This window comes from Cygnus olor, chromosome 5 (genome assembly GCF_009769625.2).
Source record: "Cygnus olor isolate bCygOlo1 chromosome 5, bCygOlo1.pri.v2, whole genome shotgun sequence".
NCBI classification, from domain to species: Eukaryota; Metazoa; Chordata; class Aves; order Anseriformes; family Anatidae; genus Cygnus; species Cygnus olor.
This window is the reverse complement of record NC_049173.1, coordinates 25,576,992-25,595,496: the sequence shown is the minus strand read 5'-3', so window position 1 is coordinate 25,595,496 and position 18,505 is coordinate 25,576,992. Positions and strand designations below refer to the sequence as shown.

At 34.6% G+C, this 18,505-nt stretch overlaps 1 protein-coding gene across 7 annotated transcripts in view; it reads left to right on the top strand.

Annotated features, from left to right (window-relative positions):
* The window catches only part of MIPOL1 (mirror-image polydactyly 1), a 194,842-nt gene that overhangs the window by 23,257 nt on the left and 153,080 nt on the right, over positions 1-18,505 (top strand). For 6 of the 7 annotated variants that reach the window (XM_040558627.1, XM_040558625.1, XM_040558626.1 and 3 more), the window contains one exon: positions 11,404-11,483. In XM_040558627.1, the coding sequence (XP_040414561.1) occupies positions 11,411-11,483 (73 nt within the window). In that variant the 5' untranslated portion in view covers positions 11,404-11,410. Of the gene's footprint in view, positions 1-1,532; positions 1,685-11,403; positions 11,484-18,505 lie in introns of all 7 variants that reach the window. The other variant, XM_040558628.1, reaches the window with a different exon arrangement.

The following is an 18,505-nucleotide window of genomic DNA, read 5'->3' as shown; positions in this document are numbered from 1 at the left end:
CTTATATCTGCCCAGTAGCTTGTTTCCTGTTTGGTATAATATGCGCTTCCCAAGTTTATCTTAAAAGTTAAAGAACAAAAAACAGCTAGTTTATTGAGAACCCATTTAGCATTACATATTACATTTTCTTTCCAGTAATGCAGCCATTCAGCTTGTTATAGAGATCAGGGAAATCAAGAATTAACTGTACATCTCTAGTTCTTAAGAATCCCACATGTAGTGAAAATAACGCAGTGATGGATACATATATAGGTACATGTGTGTGTGCTGATGTTGATTTTTTTTAACCTGTAATCCAGTAAAATACAATTATTTGTAAAAGTATTCCTGTTTACTAATACAAGTGAGGAATTTGATATTGTGAGTAAAAGCAGAATTAATTCCAGTTGCTATAGAAATTCTTTCAGGATAATGTTAAATTTCAATTCATAAAAAATAATTTTCTCCAAAATATTTTGAAACAAAACTATAACTTGTTACCAGATTTTAAAATTGTGTTTGGAACAAACAATTGTTATTTACAGGGTCTCTGGACTTCTCAGATATCTAGAGATGCAGGTTTTTAGGAAGGTGTTTCTTAATGGTTTTCTGAGAGGATGAGTGTTTTTTTATTTTTATTTTTTTTCCCAGTCTGTTTTGAAAACACTTTGGGAAACCTTCAAATCCTAAACTGCCTTTTCCTTAAATTTAGCTTTTTTAAAGTGAGCACCTTTATAAATCAAAAGTAACCTTGCCCCTCAGTGAAGTTCAGTGTGATGAATAAATGAAATTCACCGAACTCTTTTCAGGCAGGATGAGCATATTCTAATAAGCTAAGTTATATAAGGCAAAAACTACCATCTAACCACTGTACGTCTTTTTCCAAACCTGTCTACTCAGTACATTCACAATCCAACTGAATAACTGAGTATGGTGAAATACTGCCTTGAGATCAGAAGGAAGCAAAAGAGGACTGTTACTTATTGACATGTTTTCAGAAAGGGAAATAACTAGTTAGATGTTGTGGCTTTAAATTCTTGAAGAAATTAAAAGAATGATGAAGCACTCTGAATGCAGTGTCAAAGTGACATAACTTTATCAGAAAAATTACGCCTTTTTTACGTTAAAGTTTGAACATGTTAGGATTTGCTTTTGACAACAAGAAGTCATGTTAAGTCTTGCCTTCGACAGCAAGGTGTCATAAAAGCACAGCAATCAAGAAAAGTTGCCTTCGTTCATAGTGTTTAAGAAATATTCCAAATGATTTTCTCCCTTCTTTTCTCCCAGTTTGACTGTGAAATAGAAAGCTGTTTAGGATTTTTTCTAATGCTGTATTAGGCACAGAAGACATCCTAGTGCAAATACCTAACCTTCTTGTTAGCTACTCCTTCAACATGAAAGGCAAGATGAAGCTCTGGAGTCTAAAAGTCTTACAGTTTCAGCATGTCCAAGAATATCTTCAGAATTGTTCTATTTGTGTGTATATAAAATCTTGTGTGTTATCTATGCTTATGTTATCAAGTCTTCTTGCTTTATTTTGTTTTATTTTTTAGTGATGCCAAGCAGTGCAACTTGCAATGCCCAGAATGTCTGACAAATAAGCCTCAAACTGTTAAGCAAGATTACGTGCATGAGAAAGCAGACATCAAAATGAGCTTGGGTTTCAGAAGTGCTGTCTAAGTAAGGATTTTGCCTCCTTTGTCTAGTAAGTGGATTTAGAGCTCTTTTGCTCTGCCCAGGAATAACTTGTGGGGCCAAGATTCAGCTGCTCTCTCAGCTCTCTGAAACCTAACCTAATTTCTTCTTTTCACCTCTGGTGTCAAGTGTTGTGGCAATTAAAACATTAATGTAGCTTGATGAATCAAGGAATAATGAGTGTTAGATATCTGAATTTATGATGAGGTTGCAAGAATGAAGAGAACATCCATCTGTTTCTTTTTATAAAAACTGAAGAGAATAATCTTGCTGAAACTGGCTTGATAATTCTTGGTCTGGAACTTTTCCAGGATTTTTTTTCTTCAATTTGTCTTTGTGGAAAGAATCTGATTTTTTGAAGCTCAGAACCCCTAGTAAAAACTTCTTCTGTCAGTTATATAACCTTCAACTTACCTGAACCTCTTTTTAGTTTGTTCTTAGAGAAATTCTTTAAGGCTTCTTCATCATAAATTATTTTCATGTTTTTAGCCAAATAACATGCTTTCTAAGGCTTTCAAATGACTTCAAAACACAGTAAAGAAATGTTTTAAACAGTGTAAGTCTGTCTGGCTTCTCTATTCTGTTCTTTATATATTATGATGTTGTATGTAATCTTAAATGATGACAACATCAAGGAACTCCAGTTCCTCAATGATCTAATTATGCAAGTGCATACTTCCAAAAATGCTTAAATATTTCATTGGTTGAAATAGAAGAACGGAAATGACAGAGCTTTTATTATATTGGGAATCTGACAATTTTGCCTGTTTTTTCAAGTTGTCCTGCATCTCTTTCTAGACCTTTTTTGAGTTTTCCATCTTTTGTAACTTAACTATTTTAGATGGAAGCTTTTATTCACAGTAGACATTTCCTTTCTACTGTGTGAAGATAACTTTTTTGGTCAGTTTCAGCTGAGAAAAAGTTTGAGGTATTTTCCAAAGTAGCTTAGATTAAAGATAAATATATTGTTTTTCCCAAAGTAAACAAAAATATTGCAGTAGTTTGATTGGGAAGAAAGCATTTGTTAGTGAACTTCATAAGTTTTGCATGGGCCCACATATCAAGTCTTTCAAGGTCCCTCTGGAATGCATCCCTTTCCTCCGATGTGTCAACCATGCCACTCAGATTGGAGTCATTCACAGTCTTGTTGAGGGTGCAGTTAGTCCCACTGTCCATGTCGCTAACAAAGACGTTAAATGGTACCAGTCCCAATACAGACCCCTGAGGGACAACACTCATCACTAGTCTCCATTTTCTCACTTACAAGTATTAAACTACTATTTGTAGTAAATGAAGACACTATGTACTGGATCTAGTTGCTAGATTTAAAAAGAAACATAACTTGACAAGAGACAATATATTTATTGAGTTGTAGGCAAAAGTATGTTGATGTTCACACCTGTGCAACATCTTACGATTGTGCAAGCACATTCTAGGGAACGGTTATGATCTTACATAAAGAGGACAGCTTAAAGGACAGCTTTCTCTTCAGATACTCATTTTTAAAAACTGGTGGCTCAGTTAATTCTCTTAAAGAACAAAACCGATCTGGATTTGTTGCTTTATTTCTTTGCTGTATTCAGTTTGTAAAATTTCAGGTGTCATGATTCTTGTCAGCTCAAGTGTATGCTCTTGAATTTGAGTGGGTAGATAATTTGGGGTACATACAATGCACTGGATGTTTTGTTTTATGACAGCAGAGGAGGTGCGTTTGTGCTCTCATGCTGTTCAAAATGTTCTGACATAAGTAGTTGGTGCAGCTGTATTTCTCTGAGAGGCCTGTGGGCCTCATTCACTACCAGGTCTTGAAAGGATGGCACATTTCTATCAGGCCTCAACATGTTTAGTACTCATGGTGGTTCTTGATCAGGCTCCAATATCCACACTATTTTGTAGTCTTTATGCTTTACATTTTTAATATGTTTGTTGTCAGGAAAAAGGGGGCTATTTGAAGGGACTTTGAGAAATGTGAGTTGGCTGGATAAACTGAGACTTCCTTTGCTTCCGTTCGGTTTGTTGCTTCCGTTCCTTCTCTAAGTTCCTGCTCTATCTTCCTTTGTTCCGTGAAGTCAGCTCAACAATTAAATTGGGATGCTTTGGACAGGAGAAATGTCATTTCTGTTTAATGTTATTACTTGTACTAGTGGTTTATTATTATGCTGCTAAATAACCCCTTCTCATTTTTACACATGCATAATATTCTGTGACTTCATTTTTGCTTTTATGGTAAAATCTAGGCTAGTAACTTATTTATATGGTAAAAGAAATAATTCTTGTGCCTTTCTGCTTTTTCTCTGGTCTGCTGTCCTGCACTGTCAAGCAGAAAGCAATGCAGAATTTAGTGTATTGTAGGAATACTAGTTTTGATGACTTTAATTACAGTCATTGGCATAATAAAATAGGTAGGAAGGCACCTCTGAATATCACCCAGTTCACACCTCTGCTAGACCAGGCCGTTTCCAAAGTTAGGTCAGCTTGCTATATCCAGATGAGTTTTGCCTATCTTTAGCAACAGGAGATTCTGCAGCCTCTGAGCAACTTGTTTCAGTGTTTGACCTTCCTCACTGTGAAAAAATCCTTTACCTTCCTTGTAAGTCATGTGCTACAGACCTCTCATCGTCTTTCTGGCTCTTCTTGACTTCCTTCAGGATATTCCTGGGAGCCTCATACTGGACACAGCACTTAAAGCATCATCGCAGAAGTGCTAAATAGAAAGGATTTATCTACTGGTGGTGATTTTGTGAGCAGAGTGTAATGGGCAGGTAGCCCTCATCACCATGATGACATAGTCCTAATTCTACTAAATATTCTTTGTTCCAAATAGGACAGAAGCTGCTTTAAAACATCTGTGTCTTTATCTGTGCAGGCTATGGAAATCACAATCTGGTTGTAAACTATTTAGATATGGAGATCTAGTGCCCTGGACAGTAAGACCAGTGATTTATTTACAACAAAGCTGAAGGATGGTTAAATGAATTGACTATTCTGCACCTGACCAAAGCATATCATAGTTTCGTGATTAGAGTGAAAAAAAAATGTTTATGGACATGTCACAGAAGAAAGCTACCTCACAGAACACACACGCAGATGAGAAAAGATGGACAAAAAGTAGATACAGACTTTGACAAGATCCTGTGTGGTTTTCTTTACATTTCAAAGAGATGGCAGAGAGGAGGAAGGAAAAGGCATGTATTGTCAGAGGAAAGACAAAACTAAGAATAAAAGAAAAGAAATGGAAGACAAAGGGCAGCTAAAAACTGGGATAGAAGAGGACAGAGCAGACTGATGATTGCTTAATAACTAAAATACAAAGATTATTTCATTTTTTAATGGAGGAGAGAGAATATAACAGAGGGGAGAAAAGGTATGGGGATATTGGCAATCAGTGATTTATTATGCACATAAAACACTTCCTTGTATGTGTAAAAAGAAAAATGAGCCTTGAAGACACTGACCTAATACCAGAAATTAGTCAGGGAGGAAAAATAAAGAAAGATAGAAGTGCATGTCCTTTATCCAATTAAATTTATTTCAGGAACGGGTACAATCTACTCTAAACCAGTTAAAAACTGCAACAAAAGATGTATTCTCTCTTGCCTTTGTCAAAAGCACAACACAGAATGAGTGCTCTGTGTTTCAGTGTATGTCATCGTTAAAAGCATCAGATGCAAATTCTTCATAGAGTATGAGAAGTTTCTGCAGCAGAATAAAAAAATATCTGAGCCCTGGTTCTCCATGTTTTTCTGATGTGTACAGGTTGCTCAGAACTTAATGCAGGTGTCTCATCTCTTTTGGGGCCAAGAATCGCTACGGGAGAAAAGCTAGGGATTATTATATTATTCTGCCCTCTGGGAAAATGTTTTTATCAAGCTTCCAGATAATGCACTTAACTTCTATAAGTCAAAATCTGGAAGTTTTTGTGGCAGTGCTGGAGTTTTACATGTGAAGTACTACTCATGCTGCATTCATCCATGTGGAGGGCTAATACACTTGCATAGCTTTTATATTCCCTTTAAAATGAAACAGAATATTTTGCATGAAATATTTCTATTTTAAAGCAAATAAGAGTAATAAAATACAATACAATAAGTAACTCCATAATCAAATTTCAAAGTATATTTCATTTCATGACTTTCAAATATCTAAGAGATTGATTTTTTTTTATTCCACACCTGACAAATATTTACAGTGACTATTTCAGTTATTCTTTGACTAATATTTTTCTAACTTCCCCAAACTATTTTTAACTTATTTTGAGTTGCATTATGTTTCTGATTTTCCATAAAGTTGTGTATGGTAGTGAGGAAATGTGAATCTTTTGTGGAGGAATGTATCACTGCTTCAAAATTTGGCATGCACCTGAGATAAAGAAAACAGTCTGTTCCCTTGGGAAATGTACCTAGAAGGTAATTTTGTTTCTTATATAGTATACCCTCCTAAATTAAGTTATTTTGCTTAGGTTGGCCTGGGGCAAAATGTTTCAGGATATTTTTAGGAGATCCTGGTGATCTAATTAAGCTTACAAAAATAACACTAATATTGATTCTTTATTTCCCTATCGGTGAAGTGTATGGTGTTACCTCTCCTTTAGAGCTCCATCCCCACTCTGTCATTGGCAACTGTTGACTGCACCGTTAGGCAGGACAAAGGGTGGCTTGGTGCCATTCCCAAGGGTGCTGGGAGCTGGTTTCTAGTTCTGCCAGAGGCTGAGCAGGTAGAGGAGCCCCCCTTTGTGGCAAATGCTTCCAAGACCTAAGGACTTTTCATTAAGAAGAGTGAATTCCAGCAACACCAGCAGCCATTTGCTTCTTGTTGCAGCTGTGAAGGCTGTGCATGATTCAGTAGCTCAAGACCTGTAAAGGCGCAAACAAGGACGAGGGGTTTACAGCCATCAGGGCTTCATACAGAGGGGTTTCAGCAGCCTTTTGGTTTCCAGGGAGTGAAGTCAGGAACTGAGCTCCAGGAACTGGGAAGTTGAACTTCCTCATCTCCTGCCCAAGGAGGGAGTGTGCTGGGAGCTACGGCAGACTGGCAGGAATCAAAATGCCTTGGGTCAACATCACTGGTCCGATGGTTGAAAGTTTCTGATATTGTGTGGGTGCTTGCTTGCGTTTGTGTAATCTATATGCTGCAGAAGCTCCTGATTTTTTTTTTCTCTGAAAGTGAAATACGTCCGCAGCTGCAATAAAAGCTACCCAGAACTGCAAAAGTGCTGTATGCTTCATACCTTTGTAGATTTACGTTGTTTTTATATACCTCTTGTTTTTATTTAATTACTCTTAAGTGTTTGTGGTGGTAAGTAATTTGAACCAGTATCGGAATGCCTTCCTCTTAAATAACTCATTATTTTGTTCATTTTTTTTCCCCTTCTAAGATCCCCTTCAAAATACAATGTACCGAAAGGCAAAATATTTTGATGACCATCTTCTCAGTAAGAAGTAGTAATTTTAGCACTAATGTATTTAAAAAAAAATAATAATAATGAAGGCAGTGCAGTGAGCTAAGTGAGCTTAGTTCCCATGGTTGTCTGTCATAGATGTGAATAATTCAAACATATAAACATGGAAAGAAGTTGGGAGTTTGCAACTGTGACTGCTTGACTCTTGTTGGACAATATTAAGATTTCCTTTGTTTTGATGTTCTTTAGGAAAAGGCTGGTTTTGCTGAAGTATATCCCAGTTAAATGCTGTTTTTTTCCACTGGGAACCCATGCTAAATGAGAATGTTCATGTATTTCATACATATGCTTATGTAATTAAGCATCTAGTATTTTTTTCTCTCTGGGAAGTACTTCTGCAAATCAGCAGTCCGTATATGAAGAGTTAAGATGATATCATCTGTTGTTTAAGGTAAGGCTAAGGACAGACATTATTACTATTTTATAATAGATTCTTAATCCTTTGTTCTGTGAAGTGTTGATGTTTTCATTAGACTTAAAATATGTTGCATGTTTACAGAAAGCCTGAAATCAATTTTAATTATTTGACTCATTAGAACATCTAATTTTTTTGCTTAAGGTGCACGAATGTACCATTGAATCTGTTTTTTAATTTTTTTTCACTTTAATGTCTGAATCCAAATTCATAAAGAGTTGGAAAAATGAGATGTCTGAGCTATAGGATTCACAGGGATTTTATATGAAGCCTATTTAATCAGGATAACACTGTTATTAATATTCATAAAGTCAGCTGGAACACAAATGACAGACTATGGAGCCTAAAATTTTTTACTTGTGAATTTATTAAAAGCAGCTTAAAAAATTAATGGAATTTAAGTAAAGTTGACGAAAATGAAAATCTTATGTTAGCAGAAAAAAATCTTTATTAGAACTTTCTCTAAGACCATCTTGCATTGATATCTTTGACAGATTTCATTGGCACTTAAAGAAGAAAGATGCATGAATGGTCATTTAAAAGGATTTAAACACATTGGCACATTAATTTTTACATGAATAATAAGTAGTTTCCAAAAGCAATTAACTTACAGTGTACAAGATTTGAATAGAAAAATAGGACTGTGACATCAAAGGGCAAAGCAAATGTGCTGTACATTTTAAACTTTTAATAATATGACTTCTTAAAGTAATTTATTTCATTTCCACAGTAGGTACAGTCACAGTGACAATATTTGTGTTCAACTTTGGTTTGTTTTGAAATACACAGAGATCAGGAACAAAGACATATCTTGATGCCAAAGTGCTCTTGGTAAAGAACAATTTCATGCTCTAACAATGATACGTCCTTTTGAATAAAGCTTTTTTTACAGTCAATTTATGCGTGTGGAAAATAGTCAGATACTGGCCCCAGCATATGATTCTTTCATGTGCTGCTGTGTGCTGCACTGGGAAGCATCTGTTATTTCTGTAGAAGGCAAAATAGGTAGATCTGGGATTTCTTTAGTGGGAAGATATTGGTTAATTTATATTCATATATGTAAGTGGCTTTGTACTTATATATTTAGAGTGAATTTTTCTTGACTATTGCTTATAGTCTTTATCTGATGAATATAATTTTTTCCCCCTCAGTTTCTTTGCTTAATGTATAAGTAGTAGTCTTAACAAACACAGATTAAATAAATAGATAGTGAATAAGGAAGTCAGTATTTAAAATTAATTCCAGATTTTGGGTTACAGTTTCACCTTGTATTTTCAGTTTTGTTTAAGTCTACCAATATACTTTATTTTAATCTCCATCTTTATTTTGATTGTTAGATAGATTGATTATTAGCAGATTGTATTGAAATTAAATTAAAGCCTTGAAATAATTGTATTTGATTTTTTTGATGATTCCTCCTGAGAAAACCTTCATGGTTGTGTCCAGCTGCCGATAGGTGTTGACTTGAAATTTAACACTGAATAATAGTTTGATAAGTTTAGATTCCAAAGATACCTTACCTTTGAAATACCCACTGTAAAGCTATATCTTGAATGATACATAAATGTTGTACATAAGTTAGATACCCACTGAAGTGTGTTCAGAACAACCAGTTAGTGTATGGAATATCTGGTCTTCTATTAACTAGCATTTTCTTTCTAATAATGGGGAAAGTATACTGAAAACCCTAGGGAGCTCCCCAAAGGTCCGTGTTTCACTTCGATCAAAAAGGTTGCCTTAATCTGATACAGAAAATAAACATACTTTTGATAAGTTTAAAACAGAAAATACCTGTTAATTAACAGAACATATTTCCCCTACGAAGACAGTCTGTGAAATGAGTCTCTTGACTTCTTTCTCCAATTATCCATTTGATATGCTCTATTATTTCCAGGAGAGGGCAGCATTTTCCTACATGAGGTACGTGAAAGAACATGCCCTGCTTAGGCTGTCAATGTTTCTTGTAATTACTCCCAGTATATTTGTTGCTTGCTTATGAATTAACTTGCATTTATGGAACTAAATCATTCCAATCATTTAATTACACCTGAGGAGCTGAACTATAATTGCTTGCTTCCAACTAGGATCTGATATGGCTTGAGCAGTATTAATTTGGTGTTTACTTTTCTGAGTGCTAAAAGCATTAAAATGATTGTGCAATGGGATTACATTTTACTAATTGCTGGCATTCATTAGCTGGGTAAATGGTGAGGAAGAATGACTGTATATTGTGGAGGGATAAAATTATGGTTTTAAATAGTATATTACTAGGCACATTAAGGCCCTAAGACATGTTTTAAAATACTCCAGAGGTTATTAAATACCATATTTTCTTCATGTCTTGCTATATGAATATCTTATTAAAATACTGCAATTATTATGAACCTTTTTGTGCAATATGTAGGGAAATGGCTTCATTGACAGAAACCTATTTCTTGATATTAATAACCTTCTATATTTTCAGCTAATCCAAAAGTAAATGAGGAACTTAGGAAAAGATTGCCAACTCCAAATCAACACGGTTACACAGAATTGAAAAAGAAGCGTACAGCTTCATTTAAGGGACTTCTGTAAGGAACTCAGTGTTCTGCGATATGGCATGAAGTGTTTTTTTTTGTTGTTGTTAAGACCTAAGCACGTCAAATCAACATTTTCTTATCATGCCCATTTATAGTTAACAACAAATACAAGCTAGATATGCATTTCTTGAATAAATGCTAGTCTTGAATCTTAAGTATTTGCAGAAGTAGTATATTTTTTATAATCTGAGATATAAAAAAGAAAATATCTGCCTCTGGTGTCGTATAGGAAAAAAAAATTGTCTCCTGCTTTATTAATTAAAAATATATGTCCTGGTGTAATGCACTTGAATTTTAAAATGTTTATGTAATGTTTTTTTTGTTTTGGTTTAACTTCTACATTTATCAACACAGTGACAACGCTTTGGGTATTTTCATGATCTGGTTATTGCATCTTCAAGGCATGTGCTGTATCTTTTTAATAAGAGTAGAAAAATTTTTGCAGGGAAGAAATACAAAATAAGCATAATGATAATAGTAAAAGTTGAAAAATTGTTCTTTGTATAATACATTTTAAAGGAGATGCCTTTGTAAGTAATAAAATTTCTGGTAAGCTTACTATATTAGCAAGATTACTACTTTCTTTAAATTTTTAACCTATAACAATATATATTTTAACATTAAAAATGTTACATAGTAAAACTAACATTTTACTGTAGGGCTTGTGTTTGAGTTTGAGGGTTGTCTTTTGAAGATCCTCAGTTACATAAAGTATTGCAACCATGTAATTAACTGTATAGTCTGAAGCAATATGTATGCAAATAGTAGGATGTGTTAAATTATTTAGTTGTTTAGAAAAACATTCAAGTACAGAGTTGGCATGGTCAAGGGCCACTTCACCTGTATTTAGCCAGGAAATTCAAGCAGGTGAAAGAATGTTTTAAAGTGAAGCAGATACTACCATCTGTAATAATTACCAAAGTGAGCAGTCTCATTCCCTCAAGAGTGGACTATTCGGTGTGGTTTATGCTGTGCTCAGTAGCATATACTTCCAAGATCAGACTCTAGAACAAGAAGACAAACTAATAAATTTTGCCATGAAGGCATTACATGCTGTAGAAAGCTGAACTAAACCGTAATGTAAACTAGATGTGTGAAGAAAATATCTTTTATTGAGAAATACAATTTAACACTCTTTGTTAGAGTACACAGACTTTATTGTGCTATTAAAAATATTTTTAAATCATTTGTCTTGTAAATTTTCTGTCAAATGAAGGCAAAGTATAAGTGTGTTATATTGTTTCAAGTTTATTTATCTAGAGTTTGCTTTATTTTAGCTGTGAAATGTTGGAGGAAAAACTGGAGTCAGTGCCAGATCAAACAAGTTCAGAAGAACAAATGGAGAACTCGTCAAAAGGTAGGGACTTTTAAGATATTACTAAGGAACCTCAGGTGTTGTACCAGTACTAGGCAGTGACTGGAATGTATTTGTTCTTGCCGATATATAGCTGACTTTGGAAGAAAAGAAAAGAAAAGAAAAGAAAAGGAAAAAAAAACACTGCCTCTAAAAAGTATTTGGGTTAACAGGAGAGCAGCTACAAACACGATTCTTTCTAGACTTCTATATATGTGCAGGCAAAGTAAGGAATGTAACATATCAGCTTTATTTTCTGGGTTATTGAAGCTGGTTTTGTACAATCCTAACAAGTTTTATTTAAGTTCTCAGCCTGTATATTGCACTTACCCTATTTAAAATTTTGGAGAGTGAACAACAAATCTGAAGTCTCTCTTAAAGTAACTTTCTTTGCTATTCATACCTGGCCAACGTATGATTAAGTCATCTACAAATATTAGCAATTTCTCACTATTACCTCAACCAAATGTAGTCAGTAAGGTAGTCTGTGAGGTTGAGAGGGCCTTGGTTAATGTGGAAGGAAGGGCATTCATCCTTTCCATGGTTCATGGAGTTTTAATCTTGATGAGGATGGAAGGTTCTTTCTATATTTGGATGACCACACTGCTGTTCTAAGATACATTTTTCTGTGCTTCATGAGAGAAACTTTAGAAAAAGTTTAATTTGAGAGCATGTTACGTGACTGAATTACTGAGAAAAGTGTTGGGAAGTGGCCTGTGTCTGCGTAACAATGCATAGGTTGAAGAAAGCACGGACACAGGAAGGAGACCTTCGGTACATCATAGAAGGGTGGATTTTTTCAGGAAGTGGCTATATGTAGGTTGAAAGAAAAAAATGGAATAGTTGTGTCAACATCTAAGATGCCTCTTATATGGGAGCCTGATTTGATTTTGTTTATTTCTTTTGGGGAATTTTATCCTGTGTATTCTTTCTAAAACCGTAATAAATGTCAAGTTTCTCATGAAGAGAGAAGGAATACTCCATCTTGGAGATAATGCATTTCTTAGTAATGTAAAGGAATTCCTATCTATATTACTGTGTATAACTACTTGTAGACCCCTTTTAATTCATGACATTTTGAGCTATTACTGACCTAAGTTAAAAATGTTTTTTAGTCAAATACACTGAAAACAAAAATAGTTATGGCGTAGTAACTTACTGGAGAACTGTATTTGGACAATTTATATTTCAAATGTGTTATGGCTTAATCAGATTTAGTATTCTTAGACCTTTAGGGGTCAGCATACCCAAAGAATGGTTCAAAAGGTTAACTTTTCCAAAGTAGGCTGCAAGTGAATGCCATGAACTGATTCTCTGTGAAATATTTTCTGTCCAATTGCAAGAAATGATGTTTTTTTGCAGCTATCAGATACTTTAAAAATCGGGTAGCTACTGAGTTTCATGTGTTTTATTCTTCTGATGCAGTAAATTAATATTTTGTGCTATTTAGAAAGCTATCTTTTCTAAGCTACCATTTAATGTATTTGTCAATCTAATGCAAGTTGTTGTATGAACATAGAAAACCTTGAAAGAAAATGTGATATACTCTATTTTTGTGTGCGTCAGTCATTAGTAAGTCACATAATTTCTTTACACTTGTACTCTTAGGACATTTTAAAAAAAAAAAAAAGGATTATGAAGTAAATAAATCTTGTCATACTGGTTTGGATAAGGATTTTTTGTGAACTTTTATTTGAGTGTTAACAAGTTATTTTTTTCTTGTCATAAAGATGGCATTTCAATAAAATAACAGCAACAAAATATTCATTATGTACCCTTGGTTCTATTACATTTTCTCATTGAACTACTATATCAAAGTAATTTTAATCTTTTGTTTAAGTGTCTAAAGTTGAATTGTGTGTCCTTCTGTGTTCCACTTTCTTTATCTGTGATATCTTTCCTTTTTGCAGTGGGTACAGTACCATATCTAGCTGTTCTTACCCTGTAACTTGGAAGTTAAAAAAGGTCTTTTCAGAAAAACGTAATAATGACTTATTCAGTTTTTTTAATAACATAATGAAATCTTAGAGATTATTTTATTTTGTGAAAAATAAGTACTCTAAAGCATGTCTGAGATTAAGTTCAGCTGACTAGATGAAAATTCAGTCAAGCAATCAGAATTAAGAAAAAAAAAAGGTACTGAAAAGTAGTAGGTTTATGATGGCTGTGTGGGATAATATGTTACCTGTTAATAGAAGCTATAAAATAAAATGCTAGAAAGAAAGGCAGTATTTAAGAAAAATATATCTGAAGTGTTTGAAAGTTGAGAATTTATTTTTAATGTTCTGGATTGTTTGGAATGTGCTTGCATGGATTGAGTACATCTGTCTGTCTCTGGTCTGGTATATTAGAAAGGGGTAAGTGCAAGGCTTATTATTTTGGGTTTGTATCTAATTTAAATGTACTGTTTATCTCCATAGGATCCAGTTTTTAATAGGGTAGTGACTTTTCTCATTTCTCTATAAGAATACTTGAGGGAATGTATCATGAGTGTTGGCAGCAGGCCAGTGGAGGCTATAATTTCCAGATGAAAAATGTTCAGAATACAAGCTAGAAAGCGTAGGACCATAGTCCATTATATAAATAAACATATATTAGCAAATAGGTACATAGCTTTACATTTTGCAGTGCACTGCACCTGGATGGTGTTGTTGCTTTTACAGGGTTTACATGCATGACAAAACCTGCACAATCATTAATGCTGTGAAAACATAAGAGGGAACCTGAAATTGGGTGCTTTCTGTGTTTACACATATATTCAGGACTTGATATATCAATTTTACAAAAAAGCTAGCAGGACAGCAAAGTGGTGAGCGTGCAAATACTGAAGGTAAATTTGTGTCTCATTTGGCTCATACCAGGTACTGGGTTTGAATGGGTGCAGGTATACTTGTTCTGTATTACATTGTCTTTCACTGTTGTAATCTTTTGCCTTGGTCATATTTCTGAGTGACCGTGATTTTTAAGGACGGTAGAAATTAGGAGGAGTCTTTCAGTATAAAATACTGTTTGTTTTGTTTTGACAACGTTATAATTTTGCTGACTCCAGAATGGAAAACATTGCATAATTATTATTTACATCTCATAAAATGAGATAATTGATTGTTTTTAAAGGGACAGTGGTTTGCTTCTTTTCAAAGATAATTGTTATATGTTATTCCAATGCTTGAAAACTATATATATTATTTTAAATCACTACTTAAAGTACATACTGTAACATGTGTCAATGAACCAGTTCCAGCTGTAAGAATTTGATGTCAGCTTTTATATGATAAATACAGATACTTTCACTGTAGCCTCTTGTCCTGCAAAACAATGTTTTTGTGGCTTATAAAAATGCTTTAAAATTGCAAGCCAGCAAACTTCAGTTCAGAGGAGATTCTTGAAAGAGACACAGTAGTGTAGATTGGAACAGGATTGCAGAATCAGCTTGTGCAGGGAAGTTTGAAAACTAAGTGTTTTATCTGGTGGTGAGCTGTTGTTTTCTAGTCCTGCTCAACTGAGGAAAAATAGAGGAGGAGGAGAACAGGTATGTAAACCTAATGAACAAGTTAAGTGTATATGTAGCTTCTCAGACACAAGTGTATGCAATAAGCTTATGCATAGACAATAGTCTTCATTGCATTGTGCGCTTGTGTATGCATTTGTCTTGCGTGAGTGAATGGTGCTTGCTGTTTTGATTTGTGTCTTCCATGTATGCTTTGCTTTCAGCATCAAACATACTCTGTGTAGCTGCCCATTTCCAAGTGGCAAGGGTGGTAACAGGTTTCTCTGTCCAGTATTGGATGCAAAAGAGAGGTCAAGAGGATGATCTTGCATGAGTCATACATAGGAATATTAATCACATTGGCTCATTAATAAATATTCATGTTGAACAACAGTTAAGAATGAAAGATAAGAAAACACCTTGCGTGGAGGAAGGGGAGTAGTGTGCCATGACTCAGGAGCTAACAACAACTGAAAAATCATCAAATGCTATCTGATCTTTCCTGTACATATAATCATCCTTTCACTTGTATAAATTCTCATGTCTCCTTTTTGCACCCACTTCCATTTCTTATACATTTTGAATGGTTAACTACAATGCATTTGTGGCCAGTCTGCATGGAGAAACATTCCTCATGAGAAGCACAATTAAGTCTCAGGTATCTGCCTGACTCATTAGGGTGTTGTGATTTTGTTAGACCCTTTACAATACACCGAAAATGTGTAGTACCTGATCTATGCTGAGTCCTGCAAGCGCTAAAGACGGGGAGAGTGCATACTGAATCATTTAGGTCTTTAAAGTTTGAGTGCAGCTAAATTCAGAATGTCTTGAAACGTGCTCCAGGAAGGAGCAGTGCTTATTCCCACAGTGATTGTTATGTGGTGCTCCAGAAGGACCTTCAGAAGACCTAGCAAAAGTACAGAATTTTGGTTATTTTCTTCTTTATAAACCTTTGGTGCTTGTATTTTAACAACAGCTAGAATGAAGCTTAAATTCAGAGTTAAGACGTAACAAAGGATTTCATTTAAAAAAAAACATGCCCTGGTTCTCCAGGGAATGCACTGGAGACTCTCATCTGAGAGTTCACCTACATCTTTAGTAGAGCTTTTACTTGGAGTAAAGGGTATGTGGGTGAGGTGTCTTCCTGATACTTTATGCAGAGTGACCTTTCTCTTAAGTCGGACACCTGAAATTACAGTATTTTTTTCTTAACTAATCCTAAAGCTGTAGTTTTCTGGGATTTTGTTTAGAACACTAAATTCAGCAAAGCCTTAGTTGTTTGTTTGTGGTAGGGGAGGTTGAGTACATTTGGATAAGAGAATTTTCACTATAATTAATGGGCATCAGGAAACATGACCCTGCCTAGATAAAAGGGAGTTCTGGATCATTAAGATTTAGATAATGGAAGGCGTTATATGTGAAAAGCAATTGTCTGGGATCACAATAGCAAAAGAAAAATGGGATAGAAAGGTTTACTTTGTTTTTAGCTGTTTTAGGAAACATAAACACAGCATGCTTAGTAAAAACTCTAGCAGACACTATGTTTGGAAATTATGTAATAACTCCATATAGGCCGTAATGATATCCTGAAACCCTGTATTTAAACTAACCTGAATTACAATGAGAGATAAACAGAATATTTACCCATCCCTTATGAGCTGCTGCTGATATGTAAATTTATTCTTCTACTTTGCACAAATATACTTTTGAGCTACTGCTTAAACACTTCAAGGTCCTTAGCCAAACAGTTTTAATGATGCCTCCAATATTATGAAAGTGTGACATTTGATGAATGCCTTGTATAGTTGTGATATCGGGGAAAGTGTAAACAAAAAACGCACATCAAGTCATCGTGCAACACCTAGATAATTTATAATTTTACTGTTTATATCCATCTTGACATTTTTTATCTGCCAAAGGCAGGTTTCATTTGGAATCTTAATCTGAGATTTATTTGGTGGATCTGGAAATCATAGCTAGAGTTCCCACAGGAAATGGTCCATCTACCAACAGATTAAATGGCAGTCCTGCAGTTGTTAAGGGAGCTCTGCATTTAACACACATGCATACTCATTCAGCCAGCACTGTGGAGAAAAATTAAAGTAGTAACCCAGGTTTAGGAACAATGTAGCTAAAAAGTCCCATATTTGCTGAATGACAAAGGGTTATATAGCAGCATTTCATTTTATTATTCGTGCTTGAATTTCTTGTTTGCTTTGTTGAGTCTGCTGACGAATACTAATAAATGCCTGCAACAATCCAGACGAGAGATGCCTGGCAACAAAGCTATGCGGTGGACCTCCCTGATCTTCTCCAGTTCACAACCTGACCTTTTGAAAAATTGGCTGGGCTAAGCTGCAGAATTTGGGTGTAATGGTTATTGTTAACTCCAGCTTTAGGATTTATTAATTTGTGTGATCAAGACTTACCTATACTTCAAAGTTTCAAAAGACCAAACACAATCATCCATCCATTAGAACTAACATTGTGTTTCAGTGAATCCCACTTAGTATCTGCCTAGAGATTCTGCTATTTTGATGCATTCAGAATATAAAAATGCTTTTTCAAGTGTGAGACCAATCCAGTGAAAATCTGGTGTCTTCTCAGAGACTAATATTTTAAAATAATAATATGTTAATGAGTTGCAAACGGAGAGTGGAATGCCAAAGGAAATGTGTGATATTTACACATTAATAAATGCATCACGATTAACTGCAGTGACTACCCAAATAATGATTGGTCACATATTTTAAGGACTTAGAAGCATTTTTCTATTTTAAATATTCACCAGTTTGTACACAATTGCTTTTTAGATGCAAAATAGGAGAGCAAAAGACTTGGTAAGAGACAGATGAGGGAAACATCATTACTAAAATAATCAGAATCCTCGGAGAATTGTAAAAATTGCCTTTGCCAGAATAACTCCAACTGTTCTTAATCTCCCTCTCAATTTATTTCTTTATGAGGGGTGTTGCCAGGGTTCCACACAAGTACAGGTGAATAAAGAAGCATTCAAAGTAACACAGATGTACCCCCGCTTAAATTGCTAACACAGAATGAATTCACTGTTCTCTTTAGATTCCTTTCAGGAATTAAAAAAGGAACCATTAAGCTTCTGAGTTTTGTCTGTATTTTAGTTGACAAAAAGGTATTTTCAGGCCTTTTTTTTGTGTGTGTATGCGTCATTAGAGCAAGCTAAGACAAAATATAACGTAGGTTATTTTTACTTCATTTGCGGAGACCTTTTTCAATAAAGTTCCAATAAGAATACATTGGGTTTCTTGACTGTGATTTTGGACTTCGTAAATGTTTAACTGTAGCCAATGATCGAGCATTTGAATTGCATTGTTTTGTTAATCTGACTGACTTCTAAAACAGTTTTAATTGTTCAAAAGTTTTCTGTATTAAAACCATAGTCAATGTAAAAAAAATAATTTCTTCTGACTACTATTGGAATTACAAGAAGTTTGTATATACTGTACACTGCACATCTGTCTTCTAATGTAGAAATACTACAGTCTGTCATGTGAATGAAGAT